The 26,924-nt window shown below is 48.2% G+C and overlaps 1 protein-coding gene across 12 annotated transcripts; it reads left to right on the top strand.

Annotated features, from left to right (window-relative positions):
• The first annotated feature begins 3,505 nt into the window (after positions 1-3,505).
• On the top strand, positions 3,506-16,896 carry LDB1 (LIM domain binding 1). 12 transcript variants are annotated; one of them, XM_069098807.1, is made up of 11 exons: positions 3,506-3,845; positions 11,636-11,738; positions 11,891-11,962; positions 12,065-12,140; positions 12,337-12,538; positions 12,679-12,851; positions 13,208-13,330; positions 13,428-13,511; positions 13,674-13,797; positions 14,415-14,563; positions 15,180-16,896. In XM_069098807.1, exons 1-11 carry the CDS (start codon positions 3,821-3,823, stop codon positions 15,408-15,410), a joined length of 1,362 nt encoding a protein of 453 aa, XP_068954908.1. In that variant the 5' UTR covers positions 3,506-3,820; the 3' UTR covers positions 15,411-16,896. The 12 variants fall into 12 exon arrangements, with proteins under 12 accessions (XP_068954908.1, XP_068954909.1, XP_068954902.1 ...); XM_069098808.1 differs by having other exon boundaries at positions 3,517-3,845; positions 11,918-11,962; positions 12,436-12,538; positions 14,415-14,557; XM_069098801.1 differs by having other exon boundaries at positions 3,686-3,845; positions 11,918-11,962.
• Positions 16,897-26,924: the final 10,028 nt, after the last annotated feature.

The raw sequence follows: 26,924 nt of genomic DNA, 5'->3' as shown, positions 1-26,924 counted from the left end.
TTCTCTTAGAGCTTTGGGAAGAGTCATTGGAAAATAACAGTGATGTCAATAAGACATTTTTTAAAGGAGCTTTCCAAACATGGGGAATAGCCTACACAAATTCAGAAATGAGGGAAATAGATTTTCCAATCCAGAGAGTAGTTTGTAGTTCAGTTTGACTGGAATGAAAATCTCATTAATAGGAGTAATAAGGCTGGAAAGGTAGTTTGGAACTGGATTGTAAAGGTTTTTAAATGCCTGGGTTAAGGAATCTATCTTTTCATGTTAAAGACAATAGGGAACCATTGAATTTTTTTTTTAATAGGAGAGTAACTTGGTTAAATTTTGGCACAGATTTTGTGTATTTTGTGGATGATAAGTGTTTTTGTTCCCAAATGTCTTTTTTTTAAATAAAATTTTATTTTCAATCCTGAATTCTCTCCCTCCCACTTCCCCTTCCCCTCCCCATTGAGAAGGCAAGAAAAACAAAACCATTACAAATATGTATAGTCAAGCAAAACAAAGTCCCACATTATTGTTGTTCAGTCATTTTCAGTCAAATCTGACTCTTTGTGACCCCATTTTCTTGGCAAAAATACTGGAGTGATTTGCCATTTCCTTCTCCAGCTCATTTGTACCGGTAAGGAAACTGAGACTAACAGGGTTAAGTGACTTGCTCAGCATCACACAACTATTAAGTGACTAAAGCTAGATTTGAACTTAGAAAGAGTCTTCCTGACTCCAAGCACTGAACTCTATCCACTTTGCTATCTAGCTGTCCCAGTGAAGGCTACTAGATCATAGGGACAAGGAGAGGAGAGATTGTTTCATTTTCCATACTGTATTCCCATCAGAGGGAGAGCTCAGAGTCAGTTCAAATTCAGTTTCTGATACAGACTGGTAGTGTGACCTTGAACAAGTCAATTAACCTTTACTGGACACCTAGGATTATGATTGAAGGAAAAGCTGTCCAACTTCATTGGTAAAGGGAGTTTCCTCACTGGAGAGCTCCCTACCCTAGTGAAATTTATTGTCCACTCATACACAAATTCCCATTGCCAGGTGTCTCCAAAAAAGTGGACAATAGCTCTGCCCCAATCACCTTTCCCGGAACAACAAGGACTAGCACCTAAATTTTCTGACTTCCAAAGTAGTGAGTGATCTTTTCTGGATATGAGGTTGTCTCTTCCCCTTCTATGGGGTTCAGGACCCATTTCTGGGTCTCATAGCCAGCTAGAAGCCTCTACACTTGTAGGGGGAGGGTGTGTGGCAGGAGTGAGGTGGAGAAACCACCTTGAGACACTCTCCGTCCTCCAGGAATCTGACCTAGCTAGTTGGATGAAATGAATAGCCTAAAGGGGAAGGTGGTCAGGTGGCTGGGGAGTGGAGGTGTTAGGGCCAATTTCCTTATCTCCATCACTAGACCTTTCTCTCAACCCGACCACTCCCCAAATCCTTAAACTAGGTGAGGGGGGTGGGATCTCTTGGAATCAGACTTTTCAGAATTCTTGAATGTAAGAGCTAGAAGCAAGAACCTTAGTTAGGAATTTTGTTACAATAGAGCCCCTGAAATCAAGAAGTTGCTTTGGGGTCATAAAATGAAGTCGAGACCAAGCTGAGGCCTGAGCTTTTCAAAATGGTACAATTCCCCTCAAATGTCCCAGTGTTCCATGTTCAAAGAATCAGAATTTGAAGTTGAAAAGGATTTTGGAGATAATCTAGAGTCTGATCCCTTCATTTAACAAATGAGAAAACTAGGGCTTAATGAGATCTTTAAGGTAGGCTGGGGAAGAGAAGTGAGAAATTCTAAGGGAAAGTCTATGGTGGGGGATGGGGCTAATTTTAATCCAGTCCTCTTTACCTAGTAGTCCCTGGTGAATGATAGAACAGACTGGGCTGAGGAAAGGGGGGAAAGTCTGACTTGGCTGAAGAAGAGGATGTGTGGGAGGGACTAAATTGGATGGAAGATATGTCTTCCTTGCCCCCTTGCTGGCTCTGATCCCCCCCCCCCCATCTTTGGCATTAGAAAGGAAGCTAATTAAGGCAAATCTTATTGTGACAGTGTTGAACTTTGGTGCCTGCTCATCTGGTCCTGGCTTGCCCCAGATAAAACTGGGATGGGGTTAAGGGGATTTACTTATCCGTAAACTGTTCCAAATCAGTAAGAACCCCTTTCCCCTCACCAAGGTGGTGGAGAGCGCCAGGGGAGGAAGTATCAGGGCCTAAGCCCCTCCTTCTTAAGGGGGGGGGCATTATAAAGGGGAATGACACAAATATTCCCCAGAGGGCAAGCAAAGGCCTGCCCCCCAACCCGGAAGTCAAGGGAAAGGGCTGGCAGTTTAAGACACCCCCCCAGGAAGGAGGGGGAAGGGTAGGCCAACTCCCCCTTATATACACCTCGGCCCCCTCCCCTCACTCTAATAGGTATTTCCTGTTTATGAAACTGGGGCAGCAGCTGAGCCTGGGGCAGGGTGGGGGGGGGGCTGCCTTGAAAGCAATCCCCTCACATATGTACAGAATCCCCAAGTTATTCCCTGGAGCTAGGGCACAGTATGTGCAGACCCGATGACCAGATCTAGCTGGGAAAGAGTGGCCTTGAGAGGCCAAGGGTCCCCACACGGGAGGGTTGGGGGGGGGGGAAGACATACTGACCTTGTGGCTACCCCCAACCAGGGGACCTGCCATCTTGTGACCTAACCTAAGATGTACTAACAGAGACTGATATCTGCCTAATACCAGTACCTGGTCTTTAGTAACCCTCCCCCATACCCTCCAACACACACACACACACGCGCGCGAGCGCCCCCCCTCGCTCCCCCCCCTTTCTCTGTCTTTTCTGTCAGGTGAGAAGTATCATCCAGGCCAGGATTTCCCATCAGCTCTAGCTTATGGAATCTCCCATTCCAAACAGTTCCCTCCCCCCCCTAAAAAAAGGACTTGGAGCTTTGGCGAAGATGGATCGGGGTTCATTAACCCCTTCAGCCCTGGGCAGCTATGCTGTCTCGGACACCAGGGGGTGGGAGACGGCTTTCCCTTCCCTTTCGCGGTCGCGGGGGGACGCTGGTTGTGTTGGAATGGGTCAGACCTGCAGACCGTTTCACTCCTCCGCGCCCCCCCCCCCCAGCTCCCCCCCCCCCCCCCCAAGCTCCAGGTAGCAGGGGGACCCTCGCTCTTCGGGAGCTCTCAGCCCCTGTCTCCCACACAACCCCCTCCCCCGCAGCTTCCCCGCCCCCGGCTCGGGTCACTTTGACACACACACACACACACACACACACACACACACACAAAACACACGCACGCACACACGCACACACGCACACACGAATACACACGGCTCAGTTCTCCCCTCCCACCCGCGCCTCAATTAGCATATTAATAAAGCCCAACCCAGCGGCGCCGGGGAGGGGGGGAGACCGCGAGAGAGCGAGGGAGGGAGGGAGTCAGGGAGCCGCGAGCGAGCGAGGCGGGGAGCGGGGAGCGGGGCGCCGGGCGCGGGGCCGCCAGCGAGCCGCGGCGGCGGCGGGGAGGGAGCGCCCCAGACACGCACCCGCACACGCGCACACACGCACAGCCTCGCGCGCACCCTCGCACACACGCGCGCACAGACAGGTCTCCTTCCTGTCTCCTGCCCAGCCTGCAGGCCCCTCGCGCCAGGGGTTGGCGGACCCCGGGGCCGGCGCGGAGGCCGGCACGGAGGCCGGGGCTCGGGCTTGGGCTGTGGGCGGCGGCGGCGGCGGCGGCCGAGGAGGAGGAGGAGGCGGCGGCAGCCCATGCCCAGCCTGTCCCCGCGCGCGGCGGGCACCGTGACTCGGCTGGGCCCCCCGCAGCGGGCGATGTGAAGATGTCAGTGGGCTGCGCCTGCCCTGGTGAGTGGACACCTCGCCCCCACCCCCCTCCTCACCCAGAGCAGCAAACCCCTGTTTCGCGTGTACTTGCAGGGCTGGGGAGGAGGGGGCTATTGGGTTGTGGATGCGGTTGGGTTGGGGAGAGGGGCCTTGGCTATCTGGCCTGGGGAGGGACTCCCCCCTCCTCGCAAATACGCAGCAGCCCAGAGGCGCCTGGGGGTGGGAGGGGGTGGGGGGGTACGACGAGGGGAGGGGGTGGAATTCCCAGAATTCCAGGATGTTGGCCAATCAGAAGTGGCTTTGGACTTTTGACCCCCCCACCCAGGTCATCAGAGAGTTGTGATTGGCCAGCGTAGGTTGCCCCCCCCACCCCCACTCCAGCCCTCCCTGATGTACTATCCCCTCTGCTTGACCCTGCTCTTTTCTCCCTTGGGTACCTGGGGTGGGGGCCGCTGCATTGAAAGGGGGGGGCTACTTCTGGGGCCCCTCCCCTCTGAGCCTCGTTGCCTGTTGCCAGGCGCAATTGCCCCCAAGAGGGGCATTAAGAGTGTGCCCCCACTGGGGGTAGCAGTAATTGGGCCCCTGGGCCCAGTTCCTCTGCCTGTGATTCAGAGTGGGGGGTCTTGGGGTCATGGGGAAGGTTTGATTGAGGAGAGAAGTGAACCTAGGAAGTAGTCTCTGACCCTCTCTCCCACTAACTGAGACTCTGGGTAGAGGCACCAAGGGGTGGGTGAGAGGATACAGAGTTGATCCAGAACCCATGTCATTTTCCATATTCCTGAGTGTCTTTTCCACCTGCCTGCAGTGGTCTGTCTGTAAATACGATTTTGAATATAGGCATGCCAAGGAAGTGATCACCAACATAGGTTCAGGGGATGGGGTAGGGGTAAAGGGAAGACCAAGGGACTGGGGGTGGGGTGGCCAAGAAGGATCCTGAGGAAAGTGCCTCTTGCCACCCCAAGATATCTGACTTCTGTGTCTGGCTTATGCCCTCAGGGCCCCACACCTGAGATGTAAGAACCACTTTGTATCTAGCATAACCTGTGATCTTTTTCCTTGTTTCTCTGGGTTGAGAGAGAACTACCAGTGAGGATAGGAGGTGTCACCTGGAGGGATGAGGGTAGCCTTGAGGGGGTCTTAGGTCAAGGGTTCCTCTCAGATATCCTAGGAACAGAGGGTGCTGTATCCTGCATCAATCTATTCTCATCTCCCTAGGCAATCCAAGAGTCATATGATCCTTAGGCTGAGCAGTTATTCAAACATTTTAGGTGCCTGATGTCTCTAGAGATGAAATGACCAGCCCTGATTGAGTTTGTTGGGGGTCAGTGTTTGACCCCCACATATGTAGGGACAGTGAATGCTGAGAACTTATTCCTCTAGGGGAAGAAGAGACTCCTTGTCCCAACAGAATTTGTGTAGTAAAAGGGAAGAGATATTATCTCCTCTCATATTGGGAAGAATTGTTTTCCTATACTGGGGAATCCACTTCTGGCCTCCACGCTTTCCCCTACCTCAGACCTTTCCTTCTAATCACTTCTGACTCCTTCCCAAGGGACATCACTGGTATCTTTACTCCTTTTTCATCAGGGAAAACCCAGGCCCAAAGTGGAAGAGGAAACCCAAGGATGAATCCATGAGTCCTATTGCTCCAGTCCTCCTTTCCCCTACACTCCTCCCTTTCTGCCTGGCCTAGGGAAGGGTTGAGATGGCAGGATAGATGACTGAGAGCTGTCATCACAGTTTTGCCACCAGGAGGGGATAGAATCCCATGGGGTATTAGTATTAGTAGAGGCCCTAGGGCCTAGTGTATACCCTACTATACTTGTCACATGTGGCTGGGAGAGGTTATCGGAGGGCACATTTATGTTTTCCCTGAATTTTTCATATGGCCAGCGGAAAGGGTCAGGCTCTTCCTGTCGGCATCTTGAAGTCTCTCAGAAGGGATTGGTACAAGTTTGACTTTAGGGATGGCCTGAATTGACAGGTGTAAGGGGGACCTGAGTATTGAATTTTATGAGTCTTCAGACCTAGGGGATCCAGGGGACAAAGGATTAACTTGTTTAGGGTATGAGCTGACAGACTGCTGGAAATACACCCAAAGAGATGGGCTGAAAAACACATGTACAGAGACACGCACAAACATGCATCATATAGAAGTGGATGCAGGGAAGCTCATGCACAGAAACACAAAGAAATATTTGCTTTTTGCAGTCTTAGAAGTACATGAGGCCTGAAGAAGCCCTCAGCACCCAGGTTCCCAGGCTGGGCAGACCAGGTTTGGTTGCCTTCCGAAGCTTCCTCCTCCTTTGTGTGCACACGTAGGTCTGTGTCTCCGACTCCTCCTCCCTCCCCCAGCACAGCAGAGACCGCACATGCCCCACACATGTGACTGAGAGGAGCCTGGGAGACTTACATAGTGATCACACACAGAGCACACACCAAGGCATAGATACAGAGACGTAAGCACACAGGCACAGGCAAAAACCGAAACAGACATACACAGGCAAAAGGAAATAAACACTAGAGACCCTTTCCTCTTTGCAGCTCTGCCCCCTGCAGTGTCCTAAAGGGGTGTGTGGGGGAGCATATCCCTAGTCAGTCCTAGGGGGTGGTGATATCTGCCCTATAAGGGTTAAGAAGGGGAATAAGGGAGGAGGAGGCTGAGGCCAAGGCTGGGCGCCAGGGAGAGGGGATGGCAGAGTGCCAGGCCAGCGGGAGGCTGGGCGAAGACAAAGGAGAGAGGGGGCTGGGGTCAGGGCAGCCTGGGGGCCCGGGTAGGGGGGCGGGAGCTGTGGGCACCAGACTCCTGCCTAGTAGCTGGGGGATGGGGGGACGTTGTTCTTCCTGCTGCCCTCTACTTTGGCACATGGGCTCCTTTGATCTCTCTTTCCTCTCCCGTCTCTTAATTTTATTTTCATTTCTGTCCTTTTCTCAGCATCTTCTGGTTCAGTTCATTAGATTGGGGTGGGAATACTGTATGTTGAGTGGGGGGCTGAGTTTTTTGAAAATGTGCCAAAGTGCCTCTCCTTTCCCTTTCCTGGTTATTTCTGAGCTCTTGAATGGGTCCCATGGGAGTGGGTGGTGGTGGTGGTAGCAGCTGAGGGGGCTGGGCTTAGAGCACCGAGGCCCTAGAGGGGTGAGGTTAGGTGGGAAGGAGTGGGCTGTGGGACGGCTTCCCCGCTGTGTGGTAGAATCACCATCATACAAAGGACCTACTTTCTATTCCCAGCTCTACCACTGTGTGTATGTGTGTGTGAGAGAGAGGCCTTAGGCAAGTCACTTCTGTGCTCTTTGTTTCATCCACTTATAAGATGCAGATGATAGTTACTACCTGCTCAAGGGTATTGTGAAAGGCCCATTAAGATAATGGCTTGGCAGACCTGCTTTGATTCCTCAAGTTTAAAAAGCACCAGTGGTCTCTTCAGGCTTCTTGTGTCCTGGTACTGAAGTGTGTAACATATACACAGGGTTAGGGCATGTATATTGCAGGACTGGTTGTGGGCATCACTGGGTTAGTAGGTGTAACTAGGGAGAGCCCTCTCTGGCAGGCTGCTTTGTGCAGCTCTGTGAGACATTGATGGGGTAGTGGAGGTCAGGCCTGGAGTTAAGTTGGATTTGAGTACTTGATTTAGAGTTATTCACTTGGTCTGGGTTGGAAGAGAATTGGGTTCTAGATATTGTCCCTAAAATCCCAAGTGCTTACAGAATCACAGATTTAAAGTGAAAGGATATCTTGGGGATCTAATTTGAAGCTTTATTTTAAAAAAAATGCAAGTTTAATGGCCCTGTGTGAATTTAGGCATTTGATCTGATTGTTTGCAATGAGGTAGGGTTGCATATACTGGCCTCCCTTGGAATATGCACTCTCCTCTCTCCTGCTGTTCCTCACCCTCCAACCAGTGACCTGCCCCTCTGGCATCCTAGTACCACCACAGGCTCCTGTTGTGAGGGATCATGCTTGGGCAGGTACCTTGGCAGCAATAACCAGAGGAGAAACCTGTGAGAACTGGGAAGGGTGAGTCCAGGGTCTTCACTTTGCCTGTGGAGGGTAGGGGTTAGGGAAGAGTGACATGGAGTCTAGAAAGACAAAATGAGAGGCCTGGGGTTGGGTCCTGGAAGCTAGGAGTCTTGAGGGGAAAGTGTTTTCAGGTCCCACTCAGAACTTGTGTGGGGCCCAAAGCCAACAAAATTATCCCCTTTGGGGCCTCGATCCCTCACTCTTTTGAGTATGGGGGGGAGGGAGCTGAGCCCCCTCCTTGGCCTTTAGGATGTGGCTTCTGTCTTCTCCCAAGAGGGGATGGGGGAGGAGATACTGGGGGCCTGTTGTCAGCTTCACCCTTGCCAGGCAGTGAGGTTTCCTGCCACCCCCTGACCCTCCTCTGCCCTCTTCCTCCTCGAATCATTTTCTTCTCTTCTCTCTTGCCATGTCTTTTTTTTTCTTCTGTTTCTCTTCTAGTCTCTGTCTCTCTTTTGTTTTTCTCAGCCCAAGCAGTCCCTCCTCCCTCCTTCCTCTTTCATGGGAGAGGAGTGGAGGCTGTGGGAGCTGGGGGAGGGTGGAGCCAGTAGAGTCCAGCTCCACCCTCCTTCGGCCCTGGGGCCTCTTTCTGAGAGACACTGGGAGGGAGGGAGGGAAGGAAGGAGAGAGAGAGAGAGAGAGAGAGAGAGAGAGAGAGAGAGAGAGAGAGAGAGAGAGAGCGCTAGCAGGCGGGCGGGAGGGAGGTGTGTGTGTCTATGTGTGACTGGGTGTCTGTGTGAGTGTTGGAGCTGAGCTGTGACTCTCCCCCAAGCCCCCGACAGAGGGGCCCTGCAGGCCTGGTCAGCAGGGAGGGGAAGTCGGTTGGGCCGGCGGCGGGCTGCTTGGAGGCAGAGGCAGAGATCGGCAGCGGCAGCAGGGAGGAGAGCGGGAGGAGGAGGAGGAGGAGGAGGAGGAGGAGGAGGAGAAGAGAGGAGTGCAGAGCAGAGCGAAGCGGTGGCCATTGTTGAGGGAAATCTTGCAAACAAAGAGAGCTCCTTGCTCCCCGCGGCCTCCCGGTAGCCCCCTGCCCCCGGGGCCAGCTCCCCAGCCCCCTGGCCCAGGGCCCCTTGGCCAGAGGAACTTTCTCCCCTGGGCTGGGGCCCACTGTGCCTGGTGCTTGAGGGGTGTGGGAGCTTTTGTGTGGCTGGGCTGGCCTGGCCCGGCCCTGCCGTCCCTCGGTTCTGGCCGAGAGTAGAGCAGGGCTGGCCAGGGAGATGAGCAGCTGAGTACCCCCACCCCCACCCTGCTGGCCCCCTCCCTGCTGAGAGCAGCACCCACCACCCCACACTATCCCCTCACTTCTCCCAGGTAAGTCCCGGCAGGCCTAATTGTGGGGGGATATGGGAGGGATGGGTATCTGGTCCTGCTGGGACATAAGATCTTCCTCCTAGGGCCAGGCCTGATGACCCCTGGCCCTGGGGAGGAAGGGGGGGAAGGACTGTCAGGCTAGTTCCCATGGAATTGGCTTTAGCTAGACTTTTCCTCCCAACCAGAGAATCTTCATCCTAGAAAAGTTTTCCAGCTCCATGTTTTGCTTCCCTAGCACCTACTCCAGGCTGGAAAGGGTAAAAGGGGATTTAGGCCAGAGATCAGTACCTTATACTTCCCAGTCTTTAGGTTTGACCAAGCCTACTCCCCCATTTCCCCCCTCCCCCCAGGTCTTCAAAGCTTGCTTCACCCTTTTCTCCCCCTCCTTTCCTATTCTGGCTAGTGAGGGGGTCGGAGTAACAAGGACAGATGGTCTGTGTGATTTACCCCCACCAGGGATTCCCCCTCCCCCCTTTTGGTTTGGTATGCCGGGAGTCATCATGGGCCTGCTAGGTCAATGAGTCTGAGGTTGTGTCCATTATCCAGAGGTGGGGACAGAAGCCCATCCTGAAGATTTCCTTTAATTAATTTCCCACCATTTTGTGTTTGGGGGTATTTCATCTTGCCCTGTCTCCTCTTGCTGACCCCAGATATTGAATAAGTAGGTGGTTATTCTTCCCAGTTCACAAGAAGGAAAACTGATCTCTTAGAAACCTAGGAGTCCTTTCTCTGTTGAAGGCCCCCGTGGAACTAAGTATAGTTGGATGTGAAGAGATGTTTCCTGGACATTTAGTGGGGAGGCTGGGACTGGGTGCTGACCTTTCATGTTCTGTGTCTTGGACCTGGATCATGGCCTTAGCATACCTCTTTTTGAAGTAGAGAGCAGCCTTCATGGGGGCTGGAGGGAGGAGTCATAAAATGGTGGTATCTGGATGACTGGTACTCTGTCCCTTTCTGGAGCAACCTACCTAGGCCAGACTAGCATATGGGAGCTTATGCATACTTTGTATGGGAGCATGCTGGGGGAGGGGAATAGTGCCTATGCTTCCCATACCCTGCTCCTACCCAGGGCTGCCCTGTTCCACCTGGTGTTAGGCATGTTGGGGCGAGCTGGGTGCAGAGGCAGGGGGGCAGGGTATATGAACATATGTATACAGGCATAAGCAGCACCTGACCTGCACAGGCCTGGGGAGTGGGGATGGGGGGGTGGCATGGAATGTGGAGATCCTTTAAGGCCCTGGGCTGGGATAGGGGCTGATAGAATCCTCTCCTTTCTCAATGCCTTTCCCCACTGGCACACACAAGGTTTGGTTTCAGAAATAGAGGGACTTGGGGTTATCTTGGGGTATCCCTTCTCTTCTTCAAAGTCAGATAAAGTCATGGTCAGATGAAGGGGAGAGTGGGATTTATCAAGTTGATATAACTCCTGGACCCTCAGCCTTAGCTCTGGTGCTGTTTTGTCTCTCCTGGAGACTGGGCCTTGAGGATGGGCAGGAGGGATGGATCTACAACTACAAAAGTGAGCCCAAGCATGGCTAATCATGTCTTAGAAGTAACCAGACTGTTAGCCCAAGAGCCCATGTTCTTCCTGTCTACTGGACAAAATGTTTAATCTCTTGAGTTACCTGCTTCTCTCCCAGCCCTCCATCCCACCCAAGGAAGATGCTGTCCAGCATTATGCATATCTTTGGGGAAATACCTCCCATATACATATATACCTTCACCTAGACCTTTTCTACCCATTGCTAAGATTTCAGGATACCTCTCCTCATGACTCAAAACTGAGTATTCCTATGTATAAAATGGGAGGGCATTTAGTAGAGATAAGTCTTAGAGAAGAAGGGTTTAGGCTGAGTCCCCCTGGTTTGGGGGCACACCTGCCCTGGGTGTAGGGGAGGGATTGGGACTGATAAGAGAGATGCCGTTGGGGGAAGGGGGAGTACAACTGCTTATCTGGTGGGTGGAGACTGAAGAATTTCCCCCTTGCTGCCCAGGGAAGGGACTTGTCCAGGCCCTTTCTCTGTTTACTTCTTTTGAAAGTGGTAGGGTAAGACTAAAGACATCTTAGACTTGTCTCTTATTATGAAGGGGGGTGGGGTGGAGGGTGAGAATAAGAATAAGAATCTCTCCCTTTCCCCCACCCTTTTATTCATAAAAAAAAAAAACAACATAAAGAACAGACCCAAGTTGCCCTTTCTTCTACCACAACCCCTTTGTAATTTGAGTCTCTTGCTGGGGAGGGGGCATGGCCTTCATGTCTGAGCTAGTGTGTGGGCATGAATATGCTGAGTAGTAGCATGTTCTGGGAGCTCCCCTCCCCAAGGTGGGGAGGCCAGGGTTGCTGTGTAATTACTTGTTCTCTAAACCCAGGTTTCTTTCACTTGCAGAACAGGGGTCACAGAGGAGGTTTAGCAAAAAGGGACTGGGGAGCCAGATAGACCTGAGCTTCTCACTGTTTAGACCCCTGAGTGTAATCCCTTCTCACCAGGTTGTTCCTCAAAGTCATTCAAGCTGTACTCGCCGAAGGAGCCCCCAAACGGCAACGCCTTCCCCCCCTTCCACCCAGGCACCATGCTGGATCGGGATGTGGGGTAAGTGTCCTAGCCCCACTGTTCCCCCAGACCTCAAATCTCTTGTCTCGCTAAGTCCCATTGTCTTTCTTTAGGCTGGTCCCCCAGCCTCCTCTGTTGAAGGTTTGCTGGGGTAGGGGAGGCTGTTTTGACATCTTCATTTCTTACCTCAGATTTCTCCTGGCTCCTTTTCTTCACAGCCCAACTCCCATGTACCCGCCTACCTACCTGGAGCCTGGGATTGGGTAAGAGTCTGGTGATGGGAATGGTCTGGCTTGGGGCAGGGGATGGGGAGGCCTCATGAGTAGGGGAGCTGGGGGGACCATCCTGACCTTCCCACCCTCCAGGAGGCACACGCCGTATGGCAACCAGACAGACTACAGGATATTCGAGTTAAATAAGAGGCTGCAAAACTGGACAGAGGTATATCTGGGGGTAGAGGATGGCCTGGGGTTGTGTGTGTGAAAGACTTGAAGATGGCAGTTGGGAGGTGGCCTGCAGAGGCCTGAGGGAAGCAGTTAGGGATATGGTATTTAAAGGGGGAACGGGGTGGGAGGGGGGGTTAGAGATAAGAACCACTTCTGTCAGAAGACTCTGTTAACCTGCTATCTTCCAAAAGTCTCCTTCCCAGTTCTTGGAGGTGGGCAAAGATATAGCCACTAAGAGTGAATCTGGAAGCCTCCTTGGGATCCCAGTGACCTTTTCCCATCCTCTGCAGGAGTGTGACAATCTCTGGTGGGATGCTTTCACAACTGAGTTCTTTGAGGATGATGCCATGTTAACCATCACCTTCTGTTTGGAGGATGGACCAAAGAGATACAGTGGGTATCAGAACCTTGGGGTGGGGTTTGGGTTTCCAGGTAATGGTGGGGGAAGGGATTGCATCTTACCTCAGAGGTTTGCTCCACCTGGGTGTGGGGGCAGCCCTTTTGTTCTGAGGAGGTCTGTTCTAACTCTGCAGCTATTGGCCGGACCCTGATCCCCCGATACTTCCGAAGCATCTTTGAGGGAGGCGCCACGGAACTGTACTATGTGCTGAAGCACCCTAAGGAAGCCTTCCATAGCAACTTTGTGTCCCTCGACTGTGACCAGGGCAGCATGATCACTCAGCACGGCAAGCCCATGTTCACCCAGGTCTGGGCAGAGAGAGAGAGAGAAAGTGTGTGTGTGTGTGTGTGTGTGTGTGTGTGTGGTGGGGGGAGTGTGGGTGTTGCTGTGTGACAGACAGACACACAGAGTGAGTGAATTCACAAGGCAATAGTCTGGGTCTGTAGTTCAAAAGGCAGGTGGTGTGTCTGTAATCCCTTCTACTATGTAGATTCTCTAATGCCCCTTCTACTATCATGATCACCCACCCCCCCCAAGATGAACTTGTCTGGTGACCTGGAAAGCATCTAAAAGAGGATAATGATGGGAAGGAGGCAGATACATCCTTGTGTGTGTGGAAGAATGGGGGTTGGGAGGCAGGTTTGTGACGGATGTGTCCTCAGGTGTGTGTGGAGGGCCGGCTGTACCTGGAGTTCATGTTTGATGACATGATGAGGATAAAGACGTGGCACTTCAGCATCCGACAGCATCGGGAATTTATTCCTCGAAGCATTCTGGCCATGCACGTGAGTCCTGGGAGGCTGAGACTGCTGGAATGCTGAAGCTCTGTGCTGTGCTTTGGGATGCTTGACTCTTTTTCCCCCCACATGTGCCTTTCTCCAGGCCCAGGACCCCCAGATGCTGGACCAGTTATCCAAGAACATCACTCGGTGTGGATTGTCTAATTCCACTCTAAACTACCTCCGAGTGAGTTTGCACCCTGCTCCTAGGACCTATAAAGTCCTATATCCTGACTGGTACTGTGCATAATCCTCTCCCCATCCCATCCCCCCGTTTTTCTGCCTGTTTAGCTGGTTAAGAATTGTCCCCTCTAGTTCTGACTTACCCTCCTACTCATGTGCCCCCCAGCTCTGTGTGATCCTTGAGCCCATGCAGGAGCTCATGTCCCGCCACAAGACTTACAGCCTCAGCCCTCGTGACTGCCTCAAGACCTGCCTCTTCCAGAAGTGGCAGCGCATGGTTGCACCCCCTGGTGAGTTCCTCCTCCCCACTGTGTGTTGTTCTTGGTCCTGGGCTTCAAGTCTGTGATTTTGTCATTGTGGGTGCTCCCTACCCCCCCCCCCCCCCAGTAACAGGTGGCAACCCCTTCTTGCTTTGGACATAGTTTTCTGTGTTGCTGTGGCCAAAAAATTAATTTTGTAGCACTCAACCTTGCGATAATCTTCATCAGACTGAACTTAAACTGAAGTCTTTCCAGCTTAGTAAGACTGCAGGAACCAGCTCTCCCTTGGAATAGCCTTTAGGAACCCAAGGTCATCTGTCTGTTCAGTGAGGTATCAGAGTAGAACCTGGGATTCTTCTCAATGCTGACTCCCCCTCAAGTAGCTGAACTCTGACCTTACCACCCCCAGGGAACAGAGGTCTTTCTTAGCCAGAGACAGATAGGGCTCTTTAGGTCCCAGCAGTGATAGTTGGGCCTTGACTTTAGGGTTTTTATTCCATCTCAGCACAGAACCTCTTGAGTTCAAAGGGCTTTCCTGGGATTGGCTCATTCAGCCCTCTGAAGTATGAATTCCTGAAATGTGCCCAGGCTCTGTCTGACTGCTTTAGCCTGGTCTCACTCACTTCCCATTCTTGCTGGTTTTGCAGCGGAACCAGCACGGCAACAACCAAGCAAAAGGCGGAAACGGAAGATGTCAGGCGGCAGCACTATGAGCTCAGGGGGCGGCAATGCCAACAACAGCAACAGCAAGAAGAAGAGCCCCGCCAGCACCTTCGCGCTCTCCAGCCAGGTACCTGTAAGCATCTCGGCTTCTCTTCTCTTCTCTTCTCTCTGGCCCCCTCAGGAAGCTCCGCCCTCCCCTCCTGGAGTACAGTGACTCCAGTTGTGGACATGGGGACACACACAGGCATATGGCAATGCGGGGATACCGGGGCACACATACATGCAAAGACACCCAGTCACACCCATGGAAGCAGATACACACTGGCCACCCCTCCTAGGTCAGTGGCCTCTTTCCTCTCCCTATAATATGTAGACTTATGGTTTGGGGGGCCCCACCATTGAGATTGAATCTCAGAGTCCAGAGAGTTAGGGAACCTGAGCGTATACTATAGGAGCATCTGGGATATTGAGGAAGGTCAGAGGTGTTGGGGTTAAGACAAAGGGACTAGAGGATTGGGTAGATGGAATAGTTGTGCTGGGGATGGAGATCAGGGTTCTTGCCAGTGTGGGAAGTCTGGGGGATTTGGGATTAGTTGAGGTCCCTACAGATTTGGGGGATGGGTTGGGACCTTTTGGGTCTGAGGGAAAGTTGGGGTCCTTGGGGGGGTCAGGATCCCTGTGGGTGAGGGCCTGCTGGGGCCAGGCATGCCGCTGCCCCGATTATGTTTGGGGACCTCCGCCGCTCTCAGGATGTGATGGTGGTGGGGGAGCCCACCCTGATGGGCGGGGAGTTCGGGGACGAGGACGAGCGACTCATCACCCGTCTGGAGAACACACAGTTTGATGCGGCCAACGGCATCGACGACGAGGACAGCTTCAACAACTCCCCAGCGCTGGGTGCCAACAGCCCCTGGAACAGCAAACCCCCCTCAAGCCAGGAGAGCAAGTCGGAGAACCCCACATCTCAGGCCTCCCAGTAAGGGCTCCACCTGCCCACCCTGGGAGCAGAGGGAGGACCAGCATCCCAGAGACTGAGCCTACAGCTGTCCATCTACCTGCAGGAGGGACTGGAAAGTCAGGGGAATGGGGAATGGTCGGGCCTCCAAGAAATGTCTTGACATTGCCCCAGAGCTGTGGTGCCCCTGATGCTTGGTTTCTGCTCCCCTAACCTTCACCCCTGCAGAGCCCAGGGGCATTGTCCCCATGCCCACTGCCCTTAGGGACTCATTTGGGGGCCGGGATGAACTACCCACCCCCAGCTCTGGGGGGAGGGGGGACTGGCTACAAGGCCTTTCTCTACCCTCTTCTCCCCTTGCCCCTTCCCTCTTCTCAAACCCCAGCCTCCTTCCCCTCCAGCCAAGGGGCTAAGCTCTGCTCCCTCCTACCACCTTCTATCCTCAACTTTTTAAAAAACAATAATATTATTAAAAATGTAAGTTTAAAAAAAAGTTCTCCCAATCTCTCCCCCTTCTTCCCTCCACCCCATGTTAGGTTCAGCACCCCTGTCCCTCTACTCCACCCCCAGGCAGGCAGGAGTCTGAGCTGGGCCGTTTTATACCTTTTGAGCTTCAGACCAAGGAGACACTGACCATCTCTTCCCTCCCCCTGGAGATGGCTGGAAAGGGAAGGGGTGGACCTCTCTGGCTATTTTTCAACTCCCTCAATTGTAAACCATGTACTGTGTCTTGCCCGCTCCCCAGACCTTCATCTTCCCTTCCCTGTACCTAGTGCTTGTGAATGGCCCTGGAATTCCCTCTTCTCCCCATTCCCCCCACCCTTACACACCCTGTGTCCTCTACATTCATTAAGTCCTAGAGCAGTGGTGGTGGGGAGGACCCTGGGGGCCATGGTGCCTGCAGGGGCTCATTCTAGGAGATGGGGGTGAGGGGTATGTGTCATTGTATTTTGCATTTTGTCTCTATTAGGAGGGAGGAGAGGTATGGGATTGAGGGAGGTCCCACCCTAACCTAACCAATCCCACCTCCTCCTTCCCAGAGAGGGGAAGGAAGGGATGCCTATGATTAACTGGGGTGGAGCCACTAGGTGACATCCTGAGTCAGCTTTGGGGAAATAGTGTCTGCTATCTCCTTGAGTTTTGGGGGTAGGACTGAATCCAGTTTGGCACCCGAGTTTCTATCCCCCAGTACTCTGTGCTGCCCTCACATGCACATATACACAACACACTCTTCACAGGAGGGAAGACGGAAAGACTGGGGTTCTCAACACTGTTTCCCAGATGGGCAAGTGGAGACCTGTGGGTCCCTTCTGCCTTTATACACCTCCTTCCATCTCCAGTGACTCCTACCCATCTGCCACAGCCAGCTCAGAGTAAAGTAGTCAGAGCTGGAGGGAGCAGGGGTGGGAGAGAGGGACCCCAATTCCCAGCTCCCCAGCTGTAATGCCTTTTTGTTTTGGCCATTTGAGTCCTGTATGGTACCGATCAATAAAAAAGACTTTTCGGTTTGACTCTGTCCTGACTGGTAACTGACACTGCCAATAGCACCACTCCCTGTTTAATCCCTTTTTAACCTTCCACAGTTACCTAAGAATCTACCAGAGAAAGCCCACTGATTCTCCAAATTTGTAGGGATGTCCCACCCAGTCTGACACTGTCTCACCACTGTATGCCCTTATTTCTCCTCTACTCATTCCTTCTCATGAAACCCATTTCCTAGTTTAGACCCATCTTCTTAACCTTTGGGACCCCCTCCCCCAGACCCCACAGGCTCATACTCCACTTTTAACTATCTCTTTCTCATTCCTTCTTTGTCTCTTCCTCTATCTTCCCACTAATCCCTATATTTTCCCTGGTTGAAGCCCTTCTTTCCTCTTTACTTTTCAGTTCAGTGTGATCCTACCCATCTCACTCTGGGACCTTTAATTCTACCTCACTGACCTTTCATGTCCTTAATGCCCTTCTCCAGTGGAATTTATAACCTTAGACTGTTACTTCCCCAACTATCACTTGCCAGCAAAGGAGGAAACCTTTTTCTCCTCTCAATTCAACCTAGGCCCAGGTAACCTAGAGGTCACAGGGGCTGAATCCTAAGTCTGATGAGGAGAGCTGCAACATGACTAATATATAGGGACAGTCTCACTCTGGGAACAGGCAATGAGGGTTTGTTTCTGGGCAGATGGTGGCAGGGATTGGGGAAAGATTATGTCATTCCAGTAAGGGTTGGCTGGGGAAGAAGAAGTTTGGGCCATAGGTGGTTCATTTTCTTCCTTCCCCAAAGGAATGATCTCATCCTAGTCTAGCAGGAAAATGGGGATGTGGGAAGTCTAGGCAATTCTTTGTACCCAGAGGAGGAAACAAGAGGTGTAGGTCATTCTGGAACCTCACACCACACACAACCACAGGCTCTTCAATCCTGTCCTGAAATGGGCCAAGGTGGGAAGAAGGCACGGGGCAGGCGGGGTTTGAGGTGCCATTGCTAAGGGATTGGAACTCAAGGCCTACTATTTCCTAGGGGATTTGAACTTAGAACTACTGTATCCTAGAGATGGTAAAGCTTGAAGCTATAGTTGGAGGTAGGCACCTCTTCCTTCCCTAGTAGCTCCCTCCTTCCTGTCTCTAGTCAGAAGGCTACAGTAAAGCCATGGTGCTCAAGGAGCTCTTACCTGGTGGAGGGAAAGATGAATGTGTGTCTCCTATTCCAGCACACTTTAAGCTTGGTGGGGAAGATGAATGGGAGTGGTAGGGCTGTGAGTGATGTGTGGGGTTGAAATGAACTGAGTTTGGTGACCCAAAAGAAAAGCCTGAGAGGAAGCAAAGGTCATCTTTAGATAAAGGGAGAGAGTCTAGACTTTAACTGGCCTGAGGGACTAAGAGAACTCCCTGATTGGAAAGGATTGAAGAAGTTAAGTAGAGAAGAAGCAAAGGATATTTCAGGTAGACAGGCCATTACCCAATTCTTGGCCTAACCTGATCCCTGGAAAGCTTATAATGAAAAAAAAAAAAAAAGGAAGCCCATGAGGATTGAGACAGAAGGAAATGAATGCACAGCCATAGGATCTGAGGGGGAGATGAAAGAAGAAAGCTACTCTAGTGGAATAGGGGAGTGTGAGTCTGGCAGTAAACAAGGAAACCATTGCTGCTCCCATAACCTCCTTCCAATGTTTATCATATTTTGGGGCCTGACAAACAGGACTGTGGGGAAACGGGGGTTGGGTGTCAATATAGGAATGTTGGCATGATTCAGGACTGGAACAGGGGAGCTGAGAGGATATTCCCTCAACCCTCTGGATCACAGACTTGAAGAGTTTCTTAGTTGAGTAGGAAAATGCCTATGAAAAGGGGAGGGTCTCCGATAACCATGACCAGACTCCTAGAGGCTGTATTTTAAGAAGCTAGAAGAGAAAACTGCCCAGATCTATTAATACCAGACAATAAAGTAAAAATAAAAATAATCTAATGGGTATCCCCTGAAAGAAACCCCAAATTGAAAAACCCAGGAATATCAAAGTCAAAGCCCAGAGCTTCCAGATTAAAAAAAAAATGCTGCAAATCAGAAAAAAATACAACATAAAAATTTCAAGGGACCACAGTCAGGATCTTACAAGATCCTGCAACTATCCTAAAGGTTGGACATCTTGAAATATATACCAAAGTACAAAAGAAAAAGTCATACAATCAAGAATAACATTCTGTAAAACTGAATGCAATCTTGAAGAGAAAATAAAGACCTTTAATAAAATAGAAGACTTTTAAACATTCCTCACCAAAACACCAGGGCTGGGTGGAATCTTTGAAACACAAACACAGATGGCAAGAGAAACTTAAAAAACAAAGAAGTGGAAATAAAATAGATACCCATCAATTGGTTGTTGTCCTTTGTTCTTGAAGAGGACCAAAATGCCATATTATGTTGGGGTCAAGGTACAGTGTGTCCATTTATAGCTGATCAGACCAATATGAGCTTGGAAGGCTATACCACATGTCAAGTTCAAATAGTTCACATGAACACTTGGAATGGAGATGTTGCTAAATTTGCACATCTCATGTTTCCTTTGAGGTACTGCAATTCTGCTTCACTCATAGAACAAAAGCACCCTCTTTGATGGCACAGCATTCTGGGTGGTTCTGTGCCAGTGTCTCACATGTCTCACAATCAGTTACAAAGTTCTTCAGAGAGACCTTGAGAGTGTCCTTGTATAGCTTCCAATCTCTGTGAATGCTTGTCTTGTGTGAGTTTTCCATAAAATCGTCTTTTAGGCAAACACACTTTTGGCATTTGAAAAACATGGTCAACCCCTTGGAGTTGTACTGTCTGCAGTAGAGCTTGAATGCTTAGCAGTTTAGCTGGAGAAAGGAGCTTAATGTCCAGTATCTTGTCTTGCCAGATGATCTTCAGAATCTTCCTAAGACAATTTAAATGGAATCGATTCCTGGCATGCCATTACTATACTGTCCAGGTTTCACAGGCATGCAAGGAGGTCAGCACAACAGCTCTGTAGACCTTCAGTTTGGTAGGTAGTTTAATACTTTTTCTCCCTACACACTTTCTGTCAGAGCCTCCCAAACACTGAGCTAGCTCTGGCAATGTGTGCATCAACATCATCATCTACATGGACATTCCTGGAAAGTACATCTTCGAGTTAAGTGAACACATCCTTATCATTCAAAATTTCTCCATTTGCTGTAAACAGTGGTTCCATGGATGGATGGTGTGATGCTGGCTGGTGGAGAATGTGTTTTCTTGGTGTTAATTGTTAGGCTAAAATTAACACAACAACAGAGAATCCATACTCTGTTGCATCTCAGAGGTTGCATTGAGTGCATAATAATCTGTGAACAAAAAATATCACACACCCAACTCTCCCTCCACTTCAGTCTTTACTTGTAGCCTTTTCAAGTTAATTTATTATCAGTGTGGTAGGTAACCTTGATGCCATTTTCATCCTTGTTGAAGACATCTGACAAGAATGATGAAAACATGCCAAAAAACATGGGAGCAAGGAAAGGGATAAGAGAAGGGGTGGGGGGGTGATAGAAGGGAGGGCAGATTGGGGGAAGGGGTAATCAGAATTCACACCTTCTTAGGGTGGGGGAGGAGAGAGATGAGAAAATTTGGAATTCAAAATCTTGTGGAAGTGAATGTTGAAAACTAAAAAGAAAAGAAAATGAAGGATGAACAATGAAACAAAACATGGGAGTAAGCACACAGCCTTGCTTCATTCCACTGGTGACTTAGAAAGTTCAAGAGCATTGTTCATTATCCAGAACCCAGGCAAGCATGCCATCCTGAAACTGACACAATACTGATGAACTTCTCCAGGCAACCAGATTTTTCCATGAACTTCCACAGGCTCTCACAACTGATAATATCAAAGGCCTTGGTCAGATCGAAGAACACAAACATTGTATACAATCCTCTGTTTTGTTCCTGGCATTTCTCCTAGAGCTGTTGGGCAGCAAACACAATATAAGTCATTCCTGAGCCTTTTCTAAAGCCATACTGGCTTTCAGGTAGATGACCACCTTCCAGGTGAAGGATTAGCCTATTAAGGAGGACTCTGGCAAGAATCTTGCCAGCATTGACTAAGAGATATCCCCTATCCCCACCCCTATGATTGCTACAGGACAACTGATTTCCCTTATCTTTAAAGAGATGGACAAAGGAGGCATCCTTGAGCTCCTGGGGGAATAACCTCCTCTTCCCAGATAATCCAGAAAATTTCAGTTAATTTTTTTTATGAGTAGTGGACCCCCTGCCTTGTAAATCTCAGCTAGAATAGACTCAGCACCAGGTAGGAGCTTTGCTACATGAGAGGAGCCTAATGGCATTGAAAACATCTTCTTCAGTTGGGAGTTTGGCTAGAGAGGGACTGATTTCAATCAGGTATACAGTCAATGGTCTGTTGAGAACTCTCTAGAATCATGTCTTTATCACTAATCCATGTGGATCCATCAGCACTGAGTAGGTGAGATGCAACATAGATCTTTGGCTCATAGATAGCCTTCAGGGCATCATAAAAGTGCTTTGGATTGTTACTATCAGTGTAAAGCTGAATTTCAGCTGCATTCTTTCTGAGCTAAAAAATCCTGCATCTCTCTAAGCTTCACTTGCACTTTACTTTTAATGGAGTTGAACACTGCCTTCATAGAGATGGACAAACTATTCTTCTGGTAAACCCTGTAGAGTTCTCATTTTTTATTTGACAGCTTCTGAATTTTCCTATCATCTTTATCAAATAAGTTTTGATGTTTGTGAATATTTTGGCCCAGGTGAGTAAGTGCAGTGCTGTACACCAAATCTTTGAAAGCTGCCCACTCCTTTTCTGCTCCACTATTGCCAACCAAGTGTTAGCTCAGCTTTCCCTCCAAGTTAGCAACAATTTGTTTTCTCTAGGAGGAGTACTCTAATATCTTGACATTAATTCTTCTGGTAGTCATCTTGCCCTAGGGCCTCTGCTTTTATTGAATGGGAATATTTAGCTTGGAGATTAGTATGGGACCTGTCCAGCATTTTGCCCCACACATCACCTTCATCACTCTTCATCTTGTCTCTTCTCCTTACAATGACATAGTCTATTAAATGCCAGTGTTTACTGGAAGGGTGCATCCATGAAGTTTTCTTGTATTTAGGTAAATGAAAGACAGTGTTGGTGATGAGAAGATCATGAACTTCACAAGTCTTCTGTAGTGAGTAACCATCACTATTGCTATTTCTGACTCCATTTCTCCCAAAGATTTCCTGCCATGTCTAGTAGTCTATGCCTACTCTTGCATTAAAGTCACCCAGAATTATAACCTTATCCTCTTTTGATACATTGATGAAATTTTAGGGAATGACTGAATAAACTAAGGTATATGAATGTACTGGAATATTATTACATTGTGAAATAAAATGGTGATAAAAGATATAAATTCAAAGAAACCTAGGAAGACTTGTATGAACTGATTAAGAGTGAATGAAGTGAACATAACTAGGAGAACAAGTAAAATAATGTAATAATGTAAAGGAAAACAACTTGGAAAGACTTAAGAATTCTGATTTGTGCAACGACCAATCCTGACTTCAGAACATCAATGCCTACTTAAGTATGCTTTCTGCCTCTTGGACTAGAGGCACAGAATAAGACATACATTTTCAGACACAGTCATTTTGTGAATTTGTTTGACTATACTTTTCTGACTAACACTGGGGAATTTCTGCTTAGCCCAATGTGGTGTGGAATACTGTACCATTCCTTTCACTACCAACAGGCCTCCCTCTCTTCTAGATTTAGACATGCCATTTGAATTGAGTTCGATACTCTGGGGAACCTGGCCTCTAATGAGAGTGGGAGTTAGCTTCTTTAGCTCATTGACTTCTTACTCAGGTGTCTCAGAATAGCTTACATTGTAGTTCATGGCTAGAGTTTCCTCAAAAAAGAGGGTGTAAAAATGGTACTCAATGTATAATATTGATCAGATATGGGACAGATAATTTATTTCAACTCACAAAGGAAATACTAAACATAAAAGACTCAGTATTCATTAATAGAATAACTTAAAACATCATTCAGTAACAAATATTGTTACAGTTTACTAGGAGGCTGATACTTAAACTTCATCTTGCAGAACTCATAGGTATTTTACATTTTACCTCTTAGGACTGGTAAAATGATCAGGTTTAGGCCAATACTGTTGTTGGTGGCTGTTTTTGCCAAGACAGCCAGAGTAGTTGCTAAGGACTTCTCCCTTGCAACCATTCCTGATCAATGGGACTCAGGATTTCTGGACCTCGAACTCACAAAGGGTGAACATGTTCATCTCTGGATTGATAGCCATTCATCTAAGATGAAGAAAGAACAAATACAAAGGTAGAAAGGGCAATCAGGGGCCATGTACAAGTTTAGCTAGTTAGGTCTCTCTGTACTAGCTGCCACAAAAGTATGATCACCAAGATTCTGAGGTGTCTTAACCTTCCCCACCCCTCACTGAGAGTTTCAGAATTATATAATACCACCTGGAGAATGAAAAGAAGAGAGACTGACCTGGAAGTTCCTTTTTTTATTAGATGGAAGAGATCTGCCTAGTATCAGGGGTGCAGGGAAGGACCAATGGATTACTCAGGGTTTGCCATGTCATACCAAAACACAAAAGCTTTTTAGCAGTAAGGCACTACAAGGTCAGACTTAGGCTCCAGAGATCCTGTGTTGTCAATGGGAACTAGGAATGAGAACTCTAAGCATGGTTCAGGATTCCTGGTGTTCCAGACTGGAGAGGGGGAGTAGAGGAGTCCCCACTAGGGACTCTTCACTTTATGGCCCCTCCAGGCCAATTCAATTGGCTATGTCTATTACATTCTATTTGGGGGGTGAAGGATGGGGCTGATGGGTAGTGAGAGTGATGCAAAACAGAAGAAACCAAAAAAAGCATCAATAAGACATTTTAAAATCAAGGAGAAGAGAGCAAGAGGAAGTTCAGAAGGGGACAAAGAAGCAGGGCAGTTTTGTCACTATTGTGTTAAATTTACACTTAAACCCCCAATAGAATCCTCTTTCTGTTCTTAATATATTGACAAGGTCATGTTAAGTGAATGATAAAAAAAAATTTTTAAAACGAGGAGGTAAGAAAAAAGAGGGATCATATATCAAATTCAGAGTTCTTAAAGGAAATCCCTGCCCCACCCTCACCCCCTCCATGACTTCCATCCTCACAGAAGAGTGGGAAGGAGGAGGAGGGAGGGAAGTGGGCAGGAGACAGGGTGAGTTAGGCTGTACTCACTGCCAGGATGCTCCCCAGGCAGCTTCCTCCTCTGTTCATTCATTACCCAGCCTTTTGTCTTTCTGTTGATGATACTAGGTTTCTGCTGGTGCCAAGAGGTGGATTTTGGGTGTTGAATGTACAAGAACCCAACCCCAGCCACACCCCCATGCGACTTTGAAAGCCTGCTATTTTCTGTCATTTCTCGAACTCTCAAATGGGCCCTGCAAGTCCCCCAAACCAGTATGCCCTGGTCCAAATTGGACCTCAGACTCTGCCTTTGATCAACAACAGCTCTTCCCCCCCCCCCCCCCGTCTCCCACCAAGGGTCTTGTGTTTATGATTGTGCCCCTCCTATAGATGAATTAACCACACCTACCTGCTTCAAGGGGTTGTCTTACCCCCACAAATCTGCTTCCTGTCCAGCTTCCCACTAGCCTCCCTCAAAGCTACCCCCCTCTACCCAATCTCCATCCCGGAGGCTAGAAATATTTATTGCTTCTCTTGGGAGTAGAACTCTGTTAGTTCACGACCACAGCTCCATTAAAGTTTCTGTGATTCTTCTTTAAAAAAGAAACTTTATGCTTTATTTTATAATTAACAAGCATTTATTTTTTTTCTCCTTCCTCTTTCCATCCCCCCACTGAGAGGGAAAAAAAGTAAAATAAAACTTTATAACAAATTGAGTAGTTAGGAAAATTAAATTCCTACACTTGTCATATCCAAAGTATGTGTTTTTCTGTATCTCAAGTACATCACCTCTCAGGAAATGGGTAGCATGTTTCATCATCAGACCTCAAGAATCATGGTTGATCAGTGAATAATTGATCAGTGTTCTTAAATCTTTCTCAATTGTCTTTACTCTGCAGTAGTTTGTGACTTTTCTTCAACTCCAGCCCTCAGGCATGTTTCCCAGTCACAGTCACTTCAGACTTCTAAAACCCTAGAGATCTCTAAGCCAAGACTGCAGATTTCATACTCCTCTACTCCCTACTTTTCCCACTCCTGGCTCCCCAGGGAACTCCCCAATAGGACATTACCAAAGTGGTTCTCCTTCTCCCTTCTCAACGACCCTCCCTCCCTAGTTTCCTGACACCACCTCCTCTACCCAGGAAAACAATGTTATCATCAACTTGGTTAAGGACTTGTAAAACACTAAGACCAAAGGCAAATTCAAATGGTGATGGGGCCATGGAGTGAGAAGTGAAACTAGAGAGACTACTACCTCTTCCCCTCATTCCCACCTCCCTAGACCTCAGAAAATTATTCTTTCTCTTAAATAAATTTTAATCGAGCTATTGCATTATATATTTCCCAGTGTCTCCCCATTCCAGAAAATTATAACATATAACTAGTAATATTTTTGAAGAAAAAATCAGCAAAACCAGTTAAGACATCAAAAAGGACTGAAAACACATACCACATCCATAGATGTTCCACCTCTGCAAAGGAGTGGGATCAGGTGTGTTATCATGTATCTTCTTTGGGGCCCAAGTTTCCTCTTTGTAATTTTGGAACATTTACTTGTGTGTGTGTGTGTGTGTGTGTGTGTTCTTCCCATTTACATTGTTTTAGACAATGTATTTTTTTCCCTTGGGTTTGTTTACTCTGCACTAGGTTATGTAAGTCCAAGTTTCTCTGTATTCATCACATTCATCAGTTCTTACTACACAATAATAGTAGTTTTCTCCCTAATGCTGTCAATCATTGTGTGCATTGTTCTCCAAGTTCTGCTCACTTCACTCAGCATCAGTTCAGTTTTCTCTGAAATTATCCTTTTCCTCATTTCTTATGGTAAGAAAATATTCCATTACATTCAGATGTCAGACAGTTTGTTTAACCAATCCCCAATAGGTGCTTATCTCTTTAGTTTCCACTTTGAGGCTATTATAAAAGGAGAAGTTCTAAGTATGCTTATATATAGGTTTGCTTCCTCTTTGACATTTTTGGACTATAGGCATACTAGTAGTATAGCTGTGTCAAAGGGAAGGCACAGTGTGGTAATTTTTGGGGCATAGTTCCAAATTTCTAGAGTGGTTGGACCAATTCACAGCTCCATCAGCAATGCTCATGTAGGTCTTTTTCCCATAGCCCCACCATCATTTGTCATTTTCCTCTTTTGTCTGCCAATCTGACAGATGTGAAGTGGAATCTCAGAATTAATGTGTGTTTCTTTAATTACTAATGATTTTTATTAGATTTCTTCCTTTGAAAATTATTTTTTTCATATCAATTGGCCATTTATATATTGGGGAATAGTTTTTAGTTTTATACATTTGAATTAGATCCATATCCACACACACACATCTTTATCAGAAAAATTTGCTGCAAACTTTTTCCAACTTACCTGTTTCTCCTCTGGTTTTAACTGCATTAGATTTGTTTGTGAAAAAGCTTTTCTGTTTCATAAAATTAAAATTGTCTATTTTGTCTTCTATCATTTGTTAAGTCACAAACACTTCCCATATCCAGAGACCTGAAAATTAATTTCTTCCTTGTTCTTCTAATTTTCTTATAGTGTCTAAATCATGTATCCATTTGGAGTTTATCTTATTGAATGAGATGATGTTCTATACCTAATATGATTATACACACAGACACACATATAGTAGTAATAAGTTGTGTGTTATATATATGTGTGTATGTATGCTATATGATAGTAATAAAATTGCTTCCTTTTGTCCCTTTCTATATATTTTTCTTCTGTGCATTGAAAAAGAACCATCAAAAACATACTTTAAAAAATTCTAGGCGCTTATTTTTGTTTGTTTGTTTTTGTTTTTTGGAGGGCAATTGGGGT

Source organism: Petaurus breviceps, unplaced genomic scaffold (assembly GCF_028583685.1).
Source record: "Petaurus breviceps papuanus isolate PSGF00001 unplaced genomic scaffold, PetGlider_PUasm1.0 37, whole genome shotgun sequence".
Lineage (NCBI taxonomy): Eukaryota > Metazoa > Chordata > Mammalia > Diprotodontia > Petauridae > Petaurus > Petaurus breviceps.
The sequence above is the reverse complement of the archived record's forward strand: the minus strand, read 5'-3'. Positions and strand labels throughout refer to the sequence as shown.

What these genes read in the sequence shown, in the direction of transcription:
- LDB1 (XM_069098807.1), top strand. Translation starts at nt 3,821, where the DNA reads ATGTCAGTGGGCTGCGCCTGCCCTG. An exon ending in CCACTCTAAACTACCTCCGA is followed by an intron (nt 13,512 to 13,673) that starts GTGAGTTTGCAC and finishes TGTGCCCCCCAG; the next exon opens with CTCTGTGTGATCCTTGAGCC. An exon ending in CGCTCTCCAGCCAGGTACCT is followed by an intron (nt 14,564 to 15,179) that starts GTAAGCATCTCG and finishes CGCCGCTCTCAG; the next exon opens with GATGTGATGGTGGTGGGGGA.